At 42.0% G+C, this 23,452-nt stretch overlaps 2 protein-coding genes across 2 annotated transcripts in view; both read left to right on the top strand.

Moving 5' to 3' along the window:
• Window positions 1-905: 905 nt before the first annotated feature.
• Window positions 906-13,998, top strand: scamp2 (secretory carrier membrane protein 2). The gene is made up of 9 exons (XM_076733597.1): window positions 906-1,080; window positions 5,734-5,811; window positions 6,154-6,240; window positions 7,460-7,571; window positions 8,591-8,719; window positions 8,902-9,061; window positions 9,281-9,382; window positions 11,280-11,397; window positions 11,992-13,998. The coding sequence occupies exons 1-9, from the start codon at window positions 1,024-1,026 to the stop codon at window positions 12,139-12,141; spliced, it is 993 nt and encodes a 330-aa protein (XP_076589712.1). The 5' UTR covers window positions 906-1,023; the 3' UTR covers window positions 12,142-13,998.
• Window positions 13,999-19,079: 5,081 nt separating this feature from the next.
• The window catches only part of map1ab (microtubule-associated protein 1Ab), a 65,247-nt gene continuing 60,874 nt past the window's right edge, over window positions 19,080-23,452 (top strand). Inside the window, exon 1 of the mRNA XM_076732140.1 lies at window positions 19,080-19,472. Within this exon, the coding sequence (XP_076588255.1) occupies window positions 19,205-19,472 (268 nt within the window). The 5' untranslated portion in view covers window positions 19,080-19,204. The remainder of the gene's footprint in view (window positions 19,473-23,452) is intronic.

Genomic DNA, 23,452 nt, shown 5'->3' with positions numbered 1-23,452 from the left:
TTCTTTTTTTTCATTGGACGGAATGTTACGTTAAAAATACTGAAAAAAAATCTAATTAATTTTAATATTACTTGCAGAAATTATTTGAAGCTGTACAGACTGATAATTTTTTTGCTTGTAAACCCTGTACCGTCTTCATGTTATTTTACTTATTTATTTCTCTATTCCTTTATGTTTATTACTCATTCATATTGCTTTATTTATTTATTTTTACATATATCATTACCATTGAAATAAACCTCCGATGTAATGGTGAATTGAATTTTCTGTCACAGATTATTGCCTGTATATTGATTGATTTTTTTGTTTTCTGGATTGTTTGCACTATATTCAAGAAAGTGAATGGGAAAAGGCTCTTTAAACTCTTTGTTGGAATATTAGAAATCGAGAAAAAAAATGCTATAACTCAACGCAAAACCAAAAACAACACAGTTCCTATAATGCAATTCAGTAACAGGTTTCATAAGACCTTCCCTCCTGTTAAATACCATCATCTTTCAAACTCTGTGCACCCAGACCAACTTAAAACACATGTTGTCTGTCAAATATTTAAAGACTTAAGCTTAACTCAGGTTAGGCCTGATGACATCATCAGGGTTGTTTTCTCCCACTGGGGCTGAGTAGTACCTCCCAGGATGAGTAAACTCACCTGTATGCATAAAATAGGTGGAGTGCACCTTTAATTTAAATGTACAAAAAAACATTTTTTGGATTTTTGTTCAAGTAAACATCCACATTAACCGTTACTGGTGAAAAATGTTTTTAATAGAATACTTTAAACAAACATTTCACTGTTAATATCTGCACTAACGTTGCATTATTGAAAGGAAGTCCACAGGTGGCGCGTCGTGAGCGTCGTATGTGCGTCAACCGACGTACACGTCACTCTCCAGCTGGTTCAGTGCGCCTGCGCTGTAAACTTCATTCGAGGAAGTGGAAGGAGAGGCAACTCAAACGACAGAGAGGAGTTGGTTGTTTATTCCCCGTGTCAGAGAGGACAAAAGAGCACGTAGCCTTTTCAAAATGTCGGATTTTGAGAGCAACCCGTTCGCGGATCCTGCCAGCGACAACCCTTTCAACGTAAGTGTGTGCTTTTAAAGTGTGTTAAGGAGCTGTTACGGCTCAGCCGAGCCTGGCTGCTGACATATCATTCGTTAAAAGGTAGCCAGCACGCCAGGAAACTTGTTGGGTGGATGTCGGGGAGGGTTCTTCTTCTGCTCTCTTGAAAGCCATTTGACTGAGACAGCATGATTGGCAGTCCTTCGACCAATCAGCCGGCCTCGTGTGAAAAGAGGGCGGGGTACCCTGCGAGATTAGTTGCAGGAAGTTAAACTGTGGCCAACTAGGAATGTATGTCATACCTTTTTTAGCCGCTTTACAAATGTTACCATTCGATTTGGGAGGAATTTGTGTCATTGTGGGGATTTTCTGAAATGGTTAGTGCGATTGATATAAGTTTTTAGCCTTGTAACATCACCTACATTAGCCAAAAACACTCAATTTCAAGCTATCTGCTGCACCTCCATTGGTGCTGCTTGTTTGCTATGTGAAAAGAACTTCAAACTCACAGGATGAAGCCTAGAAGTCTCTTCAGTCTATAAAAAGTTATGTAACGTTGTCTCCTAAAAATGTGTTGTATCCAGGTAACTTTTCTGTGAACACAGCTTGCCAGCTTAAAGTGGTTTACCTGCAGATGAAAGTGTTTCTTTACACAGATAGAAAATGTAGAATAATGTAAAGGTGGACTCACCGATTTATTATTTTGACAATTACAGGAAACCAAATGATCCTTGGGAGGTTTTGTTATCCTCACATTTCACAAGGATGCATTCCAGACTTTCCAAATTTGTTAGAAGTTGCGTGCAATTTCGCATAGCTTGCTTTGTGCAGATGTGAGTCTTTAAAGGGGCTCTCCAGTGACGGAATATTGTACCTTAATAAAGTTTGTTGATTTGCAAAAAGAAAAAAAAAACACGTGAAAAGAAGAATGGTTGTCATAGAAGCAGCGACAGACGAGATATCCTATCCTCCATTTTTCTTTAAGTCCTACATTTCTCTTAACATATGCGGTCATTTTGTTAGACCTTCCCTGCCTGGTGAGTTCCCACTTATTGAAACAATATTTGAATAGTTAATCTTCTTTGTCTTGTTCTTCTTCTTCTTCTTCTTTGGACACACATGAAGGTTTAATCTCTTCTTCTTCTTCCTCCTCTTCTTCTTCTGCTTTGGACACAGCTGTAGGTTTAATGTTCTTCTTGTTTTCACTTTTTTGTAACACTGAAAAACCTTTGAAGTCTGTCTGGAATTCCAGCTCACTTCCTGTGTAGTTTTTCTCCAGAATATGGACGTATGTTCTTTGTAGCTGTGAAGCCATGGACAATAGACTGTTTTTCCCAATTTCCTCACAACTTCCTCTCTACTGCTGTGCTTTGATAAGAGTGTTAGAAGCATGACATTTTGGTCACAAGGATCTTCCTCAGATATATGGAAAGGGCTTTAGATGCCCAGATTACAGTGTCTTTGAACGCTGTGCCATATATGATCTGATCTACCTCACAGCACCACATCAGGCCTGCATGCTACAATATTCCTGTTTATATCTGTTATCTCTACTAGCTGTAGATCTTTCAAACGCAGGGTTGCCTCATGTGTCCAAAATGTAGATGAATTCAGTTTATGGCAGAGACACAAACTGTTTGCATGGTGAAATAAGAAAGTCGTGGCTCAAAGGCAACCGGGCTCCACGTACAGTGTAATATATCAAAATGTCAAATCTATGAAAAATGGTTTAGGATTTCAGTCACATCACATGAAGCAGGCACTTTTACAGAAGTGAGGAGTCATTTTTTATTATATCAGGTGCACAATGACCGTGACGTCAGTGGAGACCACTGTTTGTTTGCTGGGTGTGGAGGCTGCAGCTGGAATATGTTGTCTGTGCCGTAGTGCAGCAGTTCACTGTAAAGCAGATATACTCACACAAGCCTGCAGTCTGCGCTGACAGTAAATATTTAATATGCTGCAAACTTTTCAAGGAATTTCAGGAGGGAAAATAAACTGAAAATGCACAGATGCATCCTTTGTGACTGAAGTTAAACACGTCCTGCTTTTTTCCTCATCTACATTGTGCTTTAATCTAAAAAGTGTTTGCTCTGTAAGGCCGTAACATGCAACATGAAGAGGGACTTAAGTCTTTTTTAGTTGCAGTTATGAAATGGGATCGGCAGCCACACCTAGGCAATCAACCGTGATCACAGCAAGTCTTGTTTCCCAGTGTCGAGACTTAAAGGTCAGAATATAAAGCTGGATTTATCCCAGCTGTATTGTTACACCTTTTGGTTGGAAGTAGTACAACTTTCAGACTTGACGGTATAGAGCCTTACGTAAATATCAACAGAGAGGCTCTCATGTGTGCGTCTCCACGCCCCTGTGCTCTTTTTTTGAAGATGGCATCGTCTTGTTTTGGCTTGTCCCAGCTTAGGCTTTATTTCAGACAGGGCTTAGTGGCCGCTGTCATCAATTTGGTTTGTTTTTTGGCTTCTTCATCGCTGTCTGTGCTGTGTAATCAAAAGACACAAGCAGTCTGTCCGCTGTGACTCAGATGCAGGTCAGACAGATCCTTTGCCTGCTGTTACTGTGGTATGAGGTAAACACATTTTACATAATATGCTGTTTTGAATATCTCCATCGGCCGAGAGGTTTTTCTCTCTTAAGAGATCCCTCTTAAAAGATGTCCTCGTCATTTAAAACATACACGAAGACACTGACAATATTTCCTCACATTTGCAGGTAACAAGCAGTGTAAAAGCATATGATTAGTTGTATTTTTGATCTATTAAGCTGTTCACTGAGCCACTTCACAATCCTCCCCAAAAAAGTGCTAAAGAGTGAAACTGCTCAGACATCCCTCTGTTTCCTGCTGGGAATGTTTCCAGGTGTGTCCTGAGCAGATAAGCAAGAGTGAGTCAGGCTGCACCTTCAGTCACATGGCCAGTGAGTGACGTGATGGGCTGTCATGTGAGGTTCTAGATCTTCACACCAGTGAACGAGACATCGGCACAGATTACAGAAACAGATCTGACAGCTGTTAGTGTGGTTTGGCTTCATCAAGATTTTTGGTTTATTGTATCTCGCAAAAGTTCTGCAATACCCACAATCCATCCTGCTGCTCACATATGACAGATGCAGCATTATCTATTTATTTTCATTATTGATTAATCTGCCCATTCTTTCCTGCATTAATCAATGAATAATTTTGTCTATGAAATGTTAACGTATTAAAAAGTGCAGCATAATTTCCCGCAGCCCACGTAGATATTCAGATAAATGATTTTAATTGACCAACATCCCAAAAGATAGTCAGTTTATTATCAAATATTATGAAGAAAAGCAGCTAATTACTACATTTGAGGGGCTGGAAGCAACAAATGTTTGGCATTTTTACATGAAAAATGACTAAAACAATGAATCTGTTATCAAAATATTGATCCATTCATTGACTAATCTGTGCAGCTCTAAGATGGGCACTGTGGTGCACTTCACCGTGACATTTCTTCACTGTCACAGGAGGTTTATTTGTATTCCAGACGGTGATTATCAGGGAATCTGAAACCTTCTCAGAGGACCTGACACTCGCTGCTACTCAGCCATCATCAGAGGTTACTGAGTCACTACCACAACATATAAGACAAAGACATTTTTTTACAGGGTGCAGACCTACAGATTGTACTGATTCCCGCTGTTACATTATTGATTGATATTTCAATTACTTTCTCAACTAATTGATTCATTGTTTAGACTGTTTAGTCAGGTTGATTCTTGATCGATTAATCGACTGATCATTGCAGCTCTGATTATTAGCAACTTATTTGACGCATTCATTTCCAAACTAATCCAGTTCCAAACAGCTTTTTCAACTGGAAAACGGGGTTAAGAGTCCAGTTTGAGCTCTCAGGAGTGCTTTGATTCAGTCGGGAATGTCCTGGAAAATTCCTGGAATTCATCTGGGCTAAAGCCATGTGGAAATCTGCTTTTAAGAGACTTTGCAGACTCACCTCTCATATCAGTGAGAGACAGTTAAACTATTCATGAGGTCTTTGATCATACAGAAACCACTGGAGTCCATTAATGTTTAGCAGTGGTTCGTGCCTGACCCTGTTAAGAAGGGACTTCTTCTCAGGTAATGATTCATCAGGACCTGCAGAGGTTAGAGCAACAATTGCTGGATGTTATTGTTCTTCGTTTTATGACTTGGTCGGAGCGTCGTGCCACATTTCATAGTCTGGGTGGACTTTTTTCTAGTGTTTGTCTTCAGTGTTTCAGGAAATGAAAGGATGCGTTCTTCTGAACACAAGATAAACAGCAGTAAATATTTTTGAGGTGTTTTTCAGAGGTCAGATATGGAGACTTAAGTTACCTCCTCTTAAATACCAAGAAATGAAACACTGATCTGTCGATGACCCCTCAGCAAACCCCGCCTGGCGCTGGTTGAATGGTCAGAGACACTGTCCACTGCTGGAAGGTCCCAGGTTCCATCACAGTGACTCCAGATACGCAGTGTGTCCAAGCCTTTTTTGTACTTGCGTCTTTGGACAGTTTAATGGAAGCCGATCAACTAAAATTGGATCCAGATTTTATTTCGCTGAAGTCTTAGTTGATGTGGTTTCTGTAGATGTATTCGTGGTGAATAACTGAGCAGCTGATCATGATGAATGAGGTTCTGTTGTGTTGCAGGACCCGTCAGTCACACAAGTGACCAACTCCAACGTAGAGTCAACGGCCCAGTACAACCCTTTCCCTGCTCATCCCACAGTAAGACGTCTGAAGGCCTTCTCATGCCTGTCCTCTCGTTCTTCCTCTCCATCTGTAGCTCGGCCTTTTCTTCTCCTCTTTGTCCTCATCTTCCTTCAGCACGTGTTAATCTCCTCTTATTCTTCTCTTCTTGCCTTCTTCCTTCTCACTCTTTCTCCTCTTATTGTATGTTTTGGTTTTGTTCTCCCTCGTTTAACTTGTTCTTCCAATCCACTGACTTCCACTGACTCTTCCTAACTTTCATTTCCTCTTCCTCCATCACTTTCCTGTTTGTCTTGTTATCTCATCCTTGTACTTTTCCTCCTCACTCATGTAATTTGTTCTCTTATAATAACTTTCCAGGACGGCTTAGCGACTCATACCACTCCTGCCTCCACCTCCCCCTACCAGCCTGCTGTGTTACAGCCGTCTACAGAGCCCAGTCCACAGGTGAGTCAGCCAGACCGAATCTCTGTCTGTCTGCCAAACCCTCCACTTATCTGCTGCAGGAGGAGAGATTGTGTTGAAGTCGACTGAGGGATAGTGCGTCCTTGGATGAAGGCCATATATATGTGTGTCATATATATTTCACTGCAGCTCTGCTTCTGTCGGTACAGCTGTATGATTCAGTGAAGCCACGGCATAAAAAGACAGAACATGATGAGCCCATAAGAATGCATAGTGAACATAGAGAGGCGTGCACGAGGTGGCAAAATGAATAGAAAACCAAAAGAAGGCTAAGTAAATGAACAGAATTTGGAAAAAACTAATTAATGTTCACATCAAAAGAAATGTCCAAGCCGGGCTGAAATGTCAATAAAGGTATCTTGAATTTGAGGCTCTGTGAATCTATGTTCCAGCACTGAACCCTCTATTGATGAGTCTAATGGGGGAACCACAATCAAAGACCTAAAAATCGACCTCAGGTGTGACGTCTGAGCTGCTACTAAACCAGCTGTCATCAGAGCTGAAGGCTGACGCTTCAGGGCACCTGGTGTTAAAACAAATACACCGATGATGCGTCATTTTAAGGACGAACGCCGACATCTAAAAGGCATAAAGCACAAACCACATCCTGTTTTTAGGAGACAATGTACAGTGTTGCCGTTCGGTTCAAGGCACAACTGCACAACAGCATGTGATATACAGCCTGCAGTCAGCCAGCAGTTGGAGCTGTAAGAGCCACAGTAAGTAAAGAGTTAACCACCCGCTCTGCTCCGTCTCCTCGCTTAGCCTGAGTTACCTGAGGATATGTGGTGACTACACAAACATCTACTCAGTTTACACAATATTATAATGAGCTTCCTTGTTCCACACGCGATCTCATGAATATTCATGAGTTGCACTGCAGCTCACCTGTGCCCTTTGTTTTTCAGACCTCAGCTGTGATGATCATAAATATGTATTGTAGCACACATGCAGCACCGTGGCCTTGTAGAAATACATGTGAAAAGGTGTTTTTTTTCATTCAGCTTCTTAAACAGTTGTTCCTACTTTAGATGTTACATGTAAAATATAATGTAAACTGATGCGTGTTCAGCGTTGTGTCCCTGCACCGTGTTGTATCCGGACCGTTTGTACGTAGAGCTGCTGATCAGTGTCTCCAAGATGAATTCCTGTACGTTCAGTGTGTTTGTTGAGCAAACTGTTTGTGACTCTCCTCTTTCAGGCGACCGCTGCTGCAGCTCAGGCCAATCTGCTGAGGCAGCAGGAGGAGCTGGAGAGGAAGGCTGCCGAGCTGGACCGCAGAGAGAAGGAGCTACAGAGCAGAGGCCCATCAGGTCATTAAAGACAAAACCTCCCGTCTCTGCAGTAGGAACAGAGGCAGCACTCCTCTCTGAGACAGGAAAACAATATGCAGTGTGTGCGTTAAGTACCAGAGAGGGGACTTTAAAAACACACAGGCTGTGAAAAACGCTCTGAAAGCCCCATTATCAGCTCTACAGGGGATTATTTATAAAAATCATCTTAAATAATCAGAATAAAAAGCAGCACATGCTGTTTGCTGCTCGCAGTGAATGTTGACCTGCGCCGAAAAGCTCAGGCCTCCATGTGTGTTTACTTCCCTAATGTCCTGAATCAATTAGCCAATTAAACATACATTTTATTGATCAACACAGAATTACAAAGCTGTGGTCATCCCTAAAGTTATTTATTGAGTAAAAACACCAAACATTTGCAGTTACAGCATTTCAAATCCAAAGACTCGCTGTCCTTTCTTTCATGTCTTTGTTCAGGTAACGTGTGTTTTTCTCGTGAAGGACGTTCGTCATTATGTTTGACCTTTAAAGAAACAGAACGATTCTGAGAAAAAGAATCTGATCTTAATGTTATGTTCAGATGTTCAGGTGTGTGTGGACAGAGTCTACACTGAAGATAAATCAGCTGTGTGAGCAGCACTTTATGTTGCTCCAGTTTATTTATATATATGTATATGTACACATACTGTACATGAAGTACATGAACTCATTAGATATTCAACAGCTGCTTCAAAGTAAACTGTATTTACGCTGCAGTGTGGGAAATCTGCCAGCAGCCTTTGTCTGCTTAATATTTCAGATTTTCAATGTGTGAATAATGAGCAGATGTGCTGAAAATGGGTTGCTGTATTGATCCCCACACACCTGATAAGAGTGTTTGGTTATATAATGTCCTCTGAGGGGAAACTGCTTTCCTTTCACTTTAAGTCTTTGCTGTGAAAACACCATCAGATAACCACACACTCCCTGCTGTGGAGCTGTAAGTTTGTCCGCCGTGCCGTCCTTCCTGACGGGGTAGATGCTGTCTCTTGTCTTGACAGGTAAAGAGAACAACTGGCCTCCACTTCCCAAGAGCTTCCCCATCAAACCGTGTTTCTATCAGGACTTCTCAGAGGAAATCCCCCCAGAGTACCAGAGAGTGTGCAAGATGATGTACTACCTCTGGATGTGTAAGTTCACTGAAATGATGCATTCAGGCTGAAATGTAAGCAGAAAGATCACCACCATCAGTATTGACAGTAGTTGTCGTCAGTGTGTTTCTGTTTGTTACATACATGAAGATGAAGATGATGCTGATATTATATCAGTATTATTGATCATTGACTCTCGTCTGTCTCCACGGCTCCATCAGTCAACTGTGTGACTCTGTTCCTCAACCTGCTGGCGTGTTTGGCTTACTTCACCACTGACGCCGCCTATGGTGTGGATTTTGGCCTCTCCATCCTCTGGCTCATCCTCTTCACTCCCTGCTCCTTCCTCTGCTGGTACCGGCCCGTCTACAAGGCCTTCAAGTGAGTCTTCCTCCAGAAATGACGCCTTTGCATCCCTGCAGTCCATCACAAACAATCCATTCTTTGTACCATATTACAAGTGAACTGACAGGTGACACTAACCTCAGCAGTGGGTTGATGTCCTAAAAGCAGATGTTAAAAATAATTTAACAATCCTCTGCGAAGAGTTTCCCAAAGTGTGTCACACTGTGAGTGACGCGCATGTTTTCTCATTTGTAGGACTGACAGCTCCTTCAGCTTCTTCTTCTTCTTCTTCGTGTTTTTCTTCCAAGTGGTGATCTTCATCATCCAGTCTGTCGGCATCCCCAAGTGGGGGAACAGGTGAGGCACGCTCCGCACGACGAGGGCTTGTGAAATTATGGCTAAATGGTTTGGATTGTGTCCTCAGAAGTGACGGAAAGTAGAAAAATGTCCAACTCCAAATGGTCCACTGACGTTTTTTGCACAGACCGTCTATGAACAAGAAACACTTAGAATAAAACATGAAAATTAAAGATGGATTCATTCACATCCAAATGAGTTCCACATAAGCTCCTCTGAACATGTTAATTACTGATAGTCTTCTGTTCACATGTGGTTCCTTGCCTTTGTCCAATCAGCTGGCCTGTGAGCTGCTGTCCTCCCTCTCGTCTCTGTTGTCTCATGTTCTTCCATCTCTTCTGACAGACTTTTCATCCTTCAGCCTCTCGCCTGCTGCCTCTCTGTCTGCTGGTAACTCTGTAAGTTTCTGCTGCTTCCTGTCTCTGCTACGCTCCGACAGCGCTCGCTCTCTCCTCCCTTTGTCCTCATAAGCGTGTATTTTTACAGTTTTACTTTAAACCATGAACAATGTTCTAGTACTGTGATTATCGCTATTTTCCAGACAGCTGATTTGTAGACGCTGTAACTTTCAGAGAGCGAGCCTAAACTTTACATGAACGACAAAGAGGGAACTCCCCGTCAGACTGCACACGCTGCGTTCTTCCTCAGAGGTCAGCTTCAGCTCTGCTTGTGCTAATTAGCACTAACGCAGACTGGCAGGTGGTGCTCGTGGCTCAGTGTGACTGTGTCACAGTCCGTCACTGTTATGCTCTCTGTCAACACTCGGCAGCAGGTAACGCTTCCTTAGACTGACAGGTAGACAACATGAATGAGAGCAGACACAGACAGTGTGCAGCGCTTTAAATCATCTCTATTCCACCGCCTTAAACTTCACGACGTTCGCTCTGTTGAGTCCAACAAAGCTGCACTTTTTATGGATTCTGGGGCCGTCGTGGTGTAATACTACGATTTGAGGAAAGTTCAGTGATTATTGTGGCCTCAGATGTTGGTACTGACACCTTTTTATAGACAGTGGAACAAACTGAGCACGTGACAGAACATTACCTCTGAGTTCTGAGGGTTCCCTTAAAGGCAGAAGGTGACAGAACACTTTGCCTTCAGGCTGCTTTTAAAACTTAAAAACTTTTTCTGACTCATTGATCGCTCCTTAATTTTCACTCCTTTGCTTTTTACTCAGTCTCTTTTTCCTTTCATGCACTCCTCCACAAGATAGTTTTAAAATTGTTTAAGGAAGCAGGTAAAGCCTGTTCTAAGATGTTTATCATATCAAATAAAGGCCGCCTGTTCAAATATGAACTAAAAACTGAGTTCTTTTTATGATATTACTTATTTTGCTGGCTTAGATGTCGCAGAAAACCCAAAACAGACGTCTGAAAATGACAAAATAGATTAATAAGCCTTCATGAAATAGTTACATATGGGCAGATGAATAAAGAGTTAAAGAATAAATGAAATTAAAGAATACTCCATATGGTATTTCCTATATCCTGTTTTTGCTTCCACGTTAAAAACAGGTCAGTTTTCATGGATTTGGTGCAAACACACCTGACAGAGTCCTTAAAAGATCTGAGGTTTGGTCATGTAACACCTGTCCTGATGTCTGTCCTCCTGGCTCCTTCCACATCTCCTGCCTCATTACTCCTTGTACTCCATCACATCCGTTTCTTGATGCTGGTCACTTAATTTTCCACAAAAAGTCTCTTCTATGCAAATTCAGGAGGCAGACTCTGTAGATAATTTCAAATTGTGGCTTCAAACTCATCTTTTTCTCCATGATCCGGACTCTCCTGGTTTCACTGGTCGGTTAAACATTTAACTGATGTTTCTGTGTGTACAAATGTTTCCTTTGTGATGTTTACAAGATCAGCTGAGATTTAACGATGCTTGTTGACTGCAGCGGTTGGATCACTGCCTTCACCATCATCGGCCCAAACAAGGCGGTGGGAGCCATCATGATCATAGTGGCCATCCTGTTCACCATCTGCGCTGTGCTGTCTGTCATCCTGCTCAAGATGGTGAGACTTTCTTCACTTTGCCTCATATTTTAGGTTTCTGCTTTGACTCGTGTGCTTTTACTTGTTTACAAGTTTGGAGTTGACCCCAAAATTGTCAATTGCACTTCTGGTTTGAGAACAACATACTTCTTAACACGTGTTGATGAGTAAAATCCTGACCCTTTATTTATGAAAAGTCACCTAGACTGACAACCAAACACTTTGACCAGCAACACCAGCAGTTTACGTAAAGCCAGTTAATCTAGAACAGATTAGACTAACAGTATTTTCTCAGGTCCCTTTCCAACCTGTTTTAAACAAAGCAGCAATCTCAGCAAGGTCACGTTTTCTGTGGTCACCATAATTTAGCGAGTTAACATGCTAACATTTGCTCCTAAGCACTAAGCAGCTGTAGGTGATGAAAATGTCAGTTTTTTGCAGGCATTTGTCACAAACCGAAGTACTTAGCAAACTGAAGTTTGGCACCGTGTCAGGCAAAGTCAAATCCCTCCAGTTGTTGTTGAGACATTTCAGTCTGAACCAAAGTGACCATTCAGCTAGCATGCTACAGGTGTGTAGCATGGCTAAAAATGCTCGCCATCTCTTTCTCTTCAGGTCCACAGCATGTACCGCCGGACCGGGGCCAGTTTCCAGAAGGCCCAGCAGGAATTCTCACAGGGCATCTTCACCAATAAAACCTTCCAATCGGCTGCTGCTAGTGCAGCATCCTCCGCTGCCCAGGGGACCTTCCAGGGAAACAACTAACGGTAGAGGGAGCTAAGCTAAGCTCCATTTAACAGGTCAGGGTCTACATGTTATCACGTCTAGATTATTAATAAAACAAAGCGAAGGTGTTGCAACTCTGGAAACAGCTCCTGCCTTTTGGAGCCAGCAGCTGCAAATGATGATCTAACCTGATTATGTATAGACCTTGAGCTAGGTGAAGCTACATTATTAGCCTCCCTCCTTTCAACCCCACAGCCAATGCACATGTAAGTCCCCGTATTAACTTTTCGTCTCGTGCAGAGTGACTTCATCCGGCTCTGTTTGGGTGTGAAAAGCAGTCCGGGGAGGAAGTCACAAATCAAGTGCATTCTGGGGTGGAAAGCATGAATGAAGTTGACTGATCGCTATCTCGGTGTGTCCTGGCTTTGTATATTTTGTGTGCACTTTTTTGGCATTGCTCTTCAGTGTAACGTGTGTGTGTGTGTGTGTGTGTGTGTGTGTGTGTGAGCGTGTGTGTGTGCACTGGCATGTTGATCATCATGCTGATAGTGGACCCTGATCCTGTAATATAGAAGAGATGAAGTGTTTCTGGTTGTCATTGATTGGCACTTTTCTTCTGTCTCAAAAGCGTTTCCTCTGTGTTGCTGAACCTCTTTCAGCAAACCATCTCGTTTGTATGCTGCAAAAAAAAAGGAAGAAAAGTAACTGTAATAAATCATGTCGGTAATTATAATCTGTCTGGCCTTAGGTTTTTAGATGTTACTGTTACTGTAGCTGTTGGCTAAAATCTGCGGTCAATTATTCAATAAGGACAGCTGATCACTTTCAGACTGTAATACTGTGTTTTCACTTTTTAAAATCTGTGCCTTTGACTTTCATCTCGAACCAAAATGTTGCCAAGATCTTCCTCAATTGCCGCCGTGGTGTCAGCAGATTTGTAGAAATATTGTATATTTTGATATCACACGATGGTTTCTACATAAAGATCACGTCCACAAAGGAAAAAGTGTTTTTGCGTCGGTCAATTTGAAGCAAATTTCATTTCAGCTTCGATTGAGAACACAGAAGCAGCTTCAGCTTCAAGTGTGATCACGTCTTTGCTCAAGAGTTGTTTCTATTGAAACCAAAGCAATACTGACTAAAAAACTGAATATTTTGGTAATAATATCAGTGTATCTACTCCAATCAGACTGCCCCCAGTTCATGCAGTCTGCTCGAATGGGCTGAGCCTGTTCTATTCATTTCACTACTAACAGTAAAAGCAGGAGGAGGAACGCATCGTTCTTCATGAAGTGTGTTTTCAGCCAGTGTGAATCTTTAGGAATCATCAGAAAAGTGTCTCAGATTTCAAGATGTTCTTGTGAGGTGTGACAGGAGAAGCAGGACCTAAATTCTCCAGATTTCCCCTGAAGTGTGTCTGATTTCTAATCTGTGCTCCAGCTGTGTAAACTTGCCGTAACACATACCTGAATTACAAAGAGAGCCAGTGTCTGAACACCACCAGGATGCAGTTAAGGCGTTGCATCTTCTCTGTTTCTCACAGACGGTTTCACCTCTCGAAGGCATTCTCAAAAGCCTTCCTCGCACCTCTCTAAGACTACCACCAAGTTCTAAATTATTTGTGTACTGATGTATATTTTCTATGTGATTTCTTTTGTTGAAAACATGCGTATGTGTGTTTACTTGATGTACTGTTTCAAAAACATTGGCTTGGGCGTAACGTGTCAGCATTCCTAAAGGACAATCGCATCTGATTTAAGGTTCGATCTCAGATCCATTGTATGATACAAGATTTGTATTCATTCACACATCTGTATGCATTGTTTGGGGCAAACAGAATTCAGTGCCTTTTTTATTTCAATATTGAACATATCTAATAAATTGCTTTGCTTTTCATTTAAAGCTGTCAGTTTTTTTCTTATAAAAATAATCCTTATCGTTTCTGATAATGTGAAAGATTCATAAAAAGTCAATGTCTAAATTCTTAACATGCTGTAAATGGTCTTTTAAATTAAGGTTGATCAACGTCACCATTATTATGTTCTTACAAACATTCAGACTGTAAATTGAATTAGGAGAACTGATCGTAGCTACTTGAATGTGATCATAATTCAAAGGTAAAGGTCGTTTTTACTGCTGAATCACATCATGAAACACCTAAAACTTTGGAAGCTGCAGATCTTCCACACGGGGGCGCTGTTTGGTCATTATCAGACCATGATGCCAACCTGCAGGAGTTAGAGCAATGGTTCCCAGCGTGGGGGACGGGGCCAAAACAATGGAACAAGATAAATCTGAAGGGACACAAGATGAGTAACAGAATGAGTGCATGAAAGAGTGCATGATCTCATCTCTACGGAGCCCTAAATATATTAAATGACTTACTAACGCTGACTTCGACATGCAGACAACAAACCTTTAAGATGTGTTTAACTTTTCTTGTCTGTAGGTGGCGCTGTTTGGGCTGGAGCTGCAGAAGCACAGCGGGTTCACATCAGTTGTTTCTGTTAGATTCTGATGTGTTGCTTAGATTAGCCAGAGCATTTAAATTCAGTTAAATAACAGCTAAACATACCATAGACGGCATACTCACCAATAGCTCCAAGCTGTTTTCTCATCCTTGATCGAGAATCTGACACTTTTCTGTCAGTTTCCGCCTCCTCCTCCTCCTTTCTATTTTAAGAGGGACAGAGGAGACAAGACACAAAGCAGAGGGGAGAGGAGGACCTTTGTGACCACTCAGTGTCTGCAGTGACCCTCACAGTCTGTGGGGAATCTGCTCTGAAACCCAAACTGCTGCTCCTCTGTGTGTGTGTGTGTGTGTGTGTGTGTGTGTGTGTGTGTGTGTTTCCTCCTTAAGGCTCTGTCTGAAGCTCAGAATAACTGCGGCCACTTTCCATCAAACAGCCATCGCCACCCTGAGCTGTTAGAAACACTTTCACTCCGCTCTGCATCCTGACTGTCGGCTAGTTTTTTAAAGTGTGACACGCTAATGAATCAATGATTAGATTAGATTTTTTAATCAAGGTTTCCTTTTATTAACGTCTGTTGTATGAGGCGAATGCTACAGAAGAAAAAAAATCCATGTTTTGCTGAGTTGAGCTGCAACTAATGAGAGACAGAGAAAGGTCACATCTCAGCGGCTTATCTCGAGAATACTAATTACCTAATGATCCAATTATCAACACCTGGGTTTCCCTAACAAACCAGCCACAGTGTGTGTGTGTTCGACCAAGATGGCAGGAAGTGATTTCAAGTGATACGTTTAACACATTTTACACACCTTCCTACATCATGCATCTCTTTCTGTGGAAGAAATATGATCAATAAAGGTCAAATACCATGTAATTCAGCTGTGTTCTGCGCTCCCCTGAGACAGGATGGACTGTATATACACACAACTCCACATCCTTCAAAGTGCTCATGTTTTACATGGCTGCTTTATAGTGTGTGAAAGAGGACACTGTTCCTGCAGTTAGTGAGCAGGCTCTGCCTCAAGTGATTTGTAAAGGGTTGTTTCTCTGTACTAGATTACCTGAACACTATTGGCGAAGGCCTTCAAATCATCCAAAGTAATTATAAATTCAGGCACAACTGGTAATTAAGTTATTCAAAGCATATTCCTGTTCTAGTGTGTTCTTCAAGTGTGTACCTAAACACACTTTCAGGGCATTTATAAGGTAGATTTTAATCTCATAGCTTGTTTTTTCTTTGAAAAAACATATTTTAATTAACACTGACATTAGTTTTGATGAGTGCATAAGATACAGTGTAAAGGATCAGAGGGTTATTGCATTTATGGCTAATTTAATCCAATAACTTGTTTCACACTGGTCGTCCAGCAGATGGCAACATACAGGCCAATTTATAGCAGCCATGTTTTCACACAGTAATCTTGATATTGTGGTAATTGGGATAAAAATGATCTTTTTTGCTACTTGTTTGGAAAACTGACAGAAGCAGTTCCATTTGTCTGACTCTGAAGTGAAAAAATGGAAATAATTGTAGTTCAAAAGTGAAATACTGGGAGGATCCTCAATCCATGATTAGACATTTGCTTTGCCTGTTTTTTTAATTTAAAATCAAATAGAAAAAACAAATGAAACTGTACACGCTGACCTTTTTCTCAGCCACAGCCCACTGATGTATTACACCTTACATCATCTAACTTGTAGTGAGTTGGGAGTCTCAGTTTTCACCACTAGAGGGAAGCACGGCTGTGGTGTCGGTCGACCGTGGAGTGAAGTGCTGACTCACTGTCAGAGAGACCTGCAGCAAAAACCCCGTATGAAGCATCTTCACAGGGCTACTGTGGGATGTTAACACACTGGCTATTACAAACCCAGCTGACTGGAGCAGGTAGTAACTACACCAGACTGATCATATGCACTCTTCTTTCATTCAAGATATTTAACCATTTAACTTGAATTCAAGGAGAGAAATTCAGTTTTTGTACAAGGCATGAACCCTTAATTTGGCCTGTTGGGTTCTTTACTTTGAATCAGAAATATGAATAGAAAACAGTGTGTAAAAATACAGGTTTAATAAGAACATGGCCTGAATGAAAGCATTTACCACCTGCATCAATGTAAACTGTAACTGGGACAGATATTTGCAGCAGTCTCCTGCCACGTGTCGGGTCAGTTAAAGGAAGGTTCAGGCTTACTTGTGAGGCCCAACAGAAGTTGGTGTGGACCTCCTTATTATCCCTTCAGTGTGGAGCTGACAGTTTATGCTGAGACACCCTCTGCTACACACTGAAATGTGTCAAGCTCAAGGTTAACTCGAATGAGGAACATTTCTCTGAGAAGAAAGAGGCTATTTTAAGGCTGGTCTGCATTCTCTCTCTGCCTTTATCGGTGTGTCCTGATGTGTGTGACTGTGTGTGTGTGTCTGCATAAAACGCGTTTGAGCTCTAGAGAAACTGTCCTTTAATATTCTGCAGATCACTGTTATAAATCCTCCACATTCACTGCACAAGGCTGACTACATTCACACATCATCTGAATACTAAATGGAGATTGAGAGAGAACAGCAGTGAATGAGTGACACTTTGAGGGCTCTAATCCTGTTTTACTTATAAATCCTGCCAAACTATGAGTACAATCTTTTCTATTAAATGTATAAATTGCTCCTGTGTCACAATTTGTTATGCTCAAGCTGCCTGATTCAGGTGAGTTTCCTACACCTTCGCTCTGACTCAAATCAAATGCTGAAGCTTCTGGTCTGGTTTTGTTTTCAGTAAGAAGTGACAAAATGGGCTGTTGCGCAAGATTATATATGCTGGAATAAATTTACAACAAAAATAATACAGTGAGAGCGGCTAAACCACGATCAACCACTTCAAATGTAGTAAAACATACTCAGTTGTGAGTTTATGAAGTCCACCCAGCTAAAACGGATGCAGTCTAATTCCTGCAATAAATCCTACCTTTACATTAATGCTTGTTGAAGCTGTTAGACAGGTGTTAACTGAACTTTGTGATCATTTTGTTATTGGCATGACACAAAGATTGATGTAAATTGGCGGAAAAACACAAACATGTCAAGCCATGGCAGGTTGAATCAACACCTCTCTCAAACAGTTAAGTTAAAAACTGAACATTAAAACCTTTATGAATGGTATCATGGCCGTTGCGTTAGCCTGCATTAGGTTTCGCTAGGTGTGCTAGAGCGTTTTTTCCTGCAATTTAGTCAGTGTTACCAAAGAGAGTGTTTTATGATGGATTGTTGTTAGCTTTAACTTTGCTAGGCTAACTAGTGCTAAATCGTTCTGGAATTATCCAGTCCCAACTCAACAACTGTCTAGGAAGCACGGTTTAACCGACGGTACAAGATCTAGCATCTTGCTAGCCATGCTAACAGCTAGTTACATGTTGTCCATGTCACCTGATGGCTGAATTCTTTCATCCCAAGGGAGTAACGTTAGTGGTGCTCCAGAGAGTCAGCTGCCAAGCACGCAGTATCATGTGAGAAAACAGAGATGTCAAAAAACGACACATTAAAGCAGTCAAAGAAAATATTTCCAAGACTAGAACTGGGCATGATTGACTAACGTTAACATGGATAAGTTTGGCTTCACGGGAGAACATACCTGAATAAGCATAGGTAGGAGCAAAAGGTAAGATTAATGCTTTATGCGTGTCTATAAAACAGTATGTTACACTTGTACCTGAGAAAAGGCTTCGAGGATGTTACTGAATATTTGTTTTTATGAAATACACAGTAGGAGAAGTGTGCTAGCTAGCCTAAACTGATCATATTTAGCTAGCTAAAATGTTAGCATGTTACTAGCATAATTTGTGACCGCACGAAGTTATTCCGCGATTCGGCCGCTTAGCGTCTCCCAGGCAAACCACAGGGATAAATCAAAAGTTTATTACTTTCACCTGTTATTCAGGAGTGAGTTACATCTCTTAAGATATTTTATTATTTCACAAATGTCTGTTAGGAATGCTAAAACGTTTAATAATGTCACCGTGAGCCGATGTGCTGTGCTAAGCTACCATTAGGCCTATTAGGAAGTATTGGATTTATTCACGGAGGGCAAACGTTTGTGACAGACAGCAGAAACCTCACGAAAATAAACCCTCTGCTTAATAACACGTGAAAAATAAAATTTCGATTTATCCCCACTTTAGTTTGCTCACCTGAATCATAACAGTAAACCAAACTAAATCCACTCTGATTAATGCAGATTGTAGTTATTTTGTATAAGATGGGAACACAAACTAATAAAGAGCAGTAGGCTGCAACCTTATTTGTCATGCTTACTGTATTCTTCAGGTAAAGTATTCAAATTTAAATGTCGTTTATTGTTGCATATGGAGTTAATATCGCTCTTTTGTTTCTTCAAAGTGTATTTTATCGTATGTACAAACACTTGCCAATCTACAGCTCAATAATAACAGTTTTGGCAGCCACACAGTTACCAAATCGCTCTTATTTTGAAAGCACCACCGGAAACAAATGTTTATTTAATATTCTGGGCGGTTTGACTCGTTATCCCCTGTCCTCCCCTCCCTCACCTCTCAGCGTCCTCCTCACCCCACGTCCCCCCCACCCCACCACACACTCCTCCACGCTCACACCGGTAGTTGTCATGGCGATGGAGTCAGCCTCGGCGTCGGCTCCGGGGGTTGTTGCCATGGAGATCCCGGTGCGAGGTGCGCTCCCGGTGGTGGAAGAAGACGAGGGCTACAGCGCGCCGCCACCGCCGGGGTCCGAGGATCCACTCCGGTACCGAAGAGGAGGAGGGAGACGGCGGCGCGGGGTGCCGTTCAACCGGGGCGGCTATTACATGCTGATAGTGATCGGGGAGATCGGCACGGAGCACCAGCTGGACAACGCCAAGGCGCAGATAGAGCGGGGTGAGTGATGGACGAGCCGCCGGGCTGAACCTGTGCTTATTCTCTGTTTGCCAGCTTTAGAAAGGAAAGTCAAGATGTGAACCTGAAAACAGCAACAGGAGAGAAATGTTTTGACGCAATGGACAGAGTAGTATCCATAGGTAGAGGCAGTTGCTGCAGCATTGCACCATGGGACTCGACGCATTTCCCTTCCCCTCTGTGAACTCGATGACTGTAAAATCGCAGAGTCAAGTTGTAAATGCAGCAGAGGTCTTTTTAGTTTGATAGAGCAGCCTGCTTCTCAGTCTTAACCAAATGCTACTGATCAATTCCTCCACAAGTATTTATAATTAAAAGGACATTAACAGACCTGACCAATCAGCATGGCTGGATGAGTTAAGTAAATCATTTATTTCCACCCTGCTCAATAGTGAGCCTGTCTCTGCTGCAGCAGCCATCTGAAATGCAGTTTGAGCAGTCGTGTGTGTGTGTGTTTTTATGCTTATGTGTGCAAGCAAACCGAATCTGCAGGCTGTGCTCAGCGGCAAGAGCACAACAACTTCACCGATATTAAAAGGAAAACACGTAGCTTCTTCTGTCGCACTCAGGCATCATCACTCAGCTGAACATGGAGTTCAAACCCTGCTTCTCCTCTTGAGGAATCACAGCAGGCTGCGGTCTTTCTGTCGGCGCGGGCCGTCTGAAGTTTCGGGGTGTGAAGGGATTGTTGAGCAGTTGTGAAAGATGTGTGGACTCAGGAGTGTGCTGGTCCGCTGCCTCTCTAAGCTGTTGTCAGTCCAGATGATCAGTCTGGCCCCTCTGGCCTCCTTCTCCTCCCACTATAAGGGACCTGACAGCTCTGCTGCTCTGTGGCGAGCTCGGTATCACACCCCCTCGGCTTATTACAGCATCGATTCCTTCGCCCGGGTCTGTGTTTTCGGTGTGACTCAGTGTGAGTGACCTGCCGTTGACTCTCATTATGTGATAGCTGCAGGGTCCTTCTGTAGGCCTGCAACAGGTCATCATCACTGCAGTGTTGCAGTCAAACAAGACAAAACAAGAGATTAAAGACATTTTTATTTGGAGATATTTTGATTTGATTTCCCTAAAATCAATCAGCCAATAGCTCTTTCCATTATCGATTAATGTGTCAATAATGTTTTTTTTATTGTGTCAATAATGTTTTTTTTATTGTTTAGTCTCTAAAATTAAATGAACTTTCCCAAAATCCAATGTAATGTCTTGAAATTGTTAATTTCATAACCTAAGGCTGCAGCTAATGAATGCTTTTTAATTATCTGCCCATTATTTCGAATAATCAAGTCATTGGTCCATAAAATGTCAAAAATAAATAAATAAATGTTTGCTTGTTGCTTGTTTTGTTGACCAACACTCCAAAACCTAAAGTTAAACGTGAAATCTGCCGGTAGGGGTCCCCCTCTAAAAACAATGAAACACAGCTCAACAAATATATAACACAGGTCTGGTTGTTTCACACATTTTAATGCAGAAATGTTACTTATTTTAGCTTTAACTTACACAACGTTGCACTGCCGATATGTTTTTTGTGTATATGCTGAATGCAGTACACATTTCACCGCCCAGTCTCCATTTGCACTTAATTTGAGGTCCACTTCCTGCAGCATGTGTTTGCTCAGTACTGTGTGTTGTCTTATAGTGTCCCTGCACCAAATCCCTGGTCCACTTTATTGATCCTGGAACAGAAAATGACTGCCCCTGAGAACAGAAGCTAATCAAACACCACAGACACGTCCTGAGCTCGTGATCCACTGTTTCTACCTGAGGTGTCGGGGAGACTGTCAGGTTCAGCACCTTTTAGCTTTAGCACAACCAGGAGGCAGCAAAATAGAAAACTGTGACACTGAGCTCGGTGCTCTTGCCCTCTCACCTCAGACAGCATGGAGACAAAGTGTCCCAGCCCTGAATTCAGATTTTGAACAGTTACTCTTTTCCCTCCATACAGGCGACTGTACACGTTCTGCAGCATTAAGACGCATTAAGCAGCTTATTCCTGCATCTCAAAGTAGGAAATTATGAAGTATTCTGCACACAGTCGAGTAAAGGAATCCAGTAGATCCGTCAATCAAACTGACCGCAGTCACTCTTTTAACTACAAACATTTTGAGACTGCAGCAGAAAAGTGTTTGATGCTAAAAATACTGTGGGTGGGGTGTCAGGCGCATCATGCTCACTTTACTGCTCATACTGTCACTAAATAATGAATCTGTGATGAATCTACATGTTGCCTTTCAGTCCAGCTGCATGCCGCTCTGTTGAATTGTTCGCTCCAGCATAGATTTCGTCTTTGTGTCTCTTGTCCATCTATGTTTTTGAGTGCAGCACCTTCTTTGGCTCATTCTGGTGTGCCAAGCTGTCATTGGCTCGTTACTGCCCCCTGTAGCTGGAGAGTAGAAAACACTGACTGCAGCTACAGCTGGTGAGAACTGCAGTCTTGTACCTTTCAAGCTAAAATTAGCTTGTATTTGCAGGTTTTTTTGTGTTTTTGCCCAGTGTGACAGAGCCCCCCCCCCCCAGTTGGTCAAAAGGTGCAGCAATGAATCCACCCAACTCGAGCCACACAGAACTGAGATTTATGCTTTATCAGATTGTTTGAAAACACTTTGTTTTGGTATGAAGGTTTCAAAGGTGAGAGCTAATTTCTGTCTTTCTTTGTACATAGAACGAAATGTCCCACAATAAATGGCAGCCGCTTCTTTAAGCTTATCAATGGGAAGCATCAGTGAGGGTCCCACGCTGGGCCGTCATTATGTATGCATATTGATGTGCAAGTCCGGGTGACTCTGTGACTTTGAGCAGATATTGACTCCTAAAAGTAAAAGGACAGAAGAGGTTTTCACTCCGCATTTACTGGTAAAAGTTAAAAAGTGAAAGAAATCCATCGAAGCAGGTCTTCAATCACAGGAAAGTAAGTATAAGAGGGCTTATTTTTATTGGTATAGTGCTGCAACTAGTTCTTATTTTCAAAGAGAAAAGCAGGAAATCTTCACATTTGAGAAAACTGGAACCAGCAGATATTTTGGCTCGTTGCTTTAAAAATGAGTAAAATGATTTTCCATATAGCTGTTCTGTTGGTTAACTGATTGAGTGACTCATCATTTCAGCATTAAACCGCTGTCACTGGACGTGCATGGACACAAAGCTGGTTACTTTAGTAATATGAGAAGGACACTGAAACTCTCCATGCATGTAAACACATCCAGCGATGGCTCAGTCAGTTATGCCCGAGCGTTTCCTCAGTGTTTCAAACGCTGACTTTGTTAGCTTGCTGGCTAATGTCATCCTTCCAGATTCAGGTGCATAAACACTCCTGTATTCCCATCAGTTTACCTGTCTGCTGTGGATGCTAACAGTCCTTTCATCGTGAGGATTTGGGATGAGAAGGCATCAACATCAGAGTCAGAGGTTGTCATTTTTATGCGTCTGGTAGTGCAAAGAAAGACATTTGCCACTGACTTCCAACGAGAAGTTACTAACAGTGACACAGCATTTCTGGGAGCAGACTGCAGTGAGCAGCGAGGGAACATTTTCTCCTCAGTTAAGGGCAAAACAAGGTCTTCAAAGTCTTCTATGTGAAAGGGGAGATTGTAGCACAGGGGCATGGATTTGGAAAAATTAGAATAATCTGATTTCTTGCTCTGGCTGAAGGAATCCACAAGTGGAATACGATGAGAGAGGTGTGTGCATTGGTTTCTGTCCTGCTGGATGTGATCTGACAAGTTCCCTCTGAAGTTTGATTCACTGCGGCTCAGCAGGATCTGATAAAGCTGGTGTGTGTGTGTGTGTGTGTGTGTGTGTGTGTGTGTGTGTGAGAGAGAGAGAGTGTGAGAGAGAGATGCTGTTCAGTTCATTACTGTGTCATTTCTACTGATCCAGTGAACTTGGAGGCTTTTACTTTAACGAGATATAATTACTTCATAAGGTCCGAAACATTTTCTGATGATGGAAATGATGATGCGGAT

Source organism: Chaetodon auriga, chromosome 6, assembly GCF_051107435.1.
Source record: "Chaetodon auriga isolate fChaAug3 chromosome 6, fChaAug3.hap1, whole genome shotgun sequence".
NCBI classification, from domain to species: domain Eukaryota; kingdom Metazoa; phylum Chordata; class Actinopteri; order Chaetodontiformes; family Chaetodontidae; genus Chaetodon; species Chaetodon auriga.
Note: the sequence above shows the minus strand (reverse complement) of the source record. Positions and strands in the feature narration are given on the sequence as shown.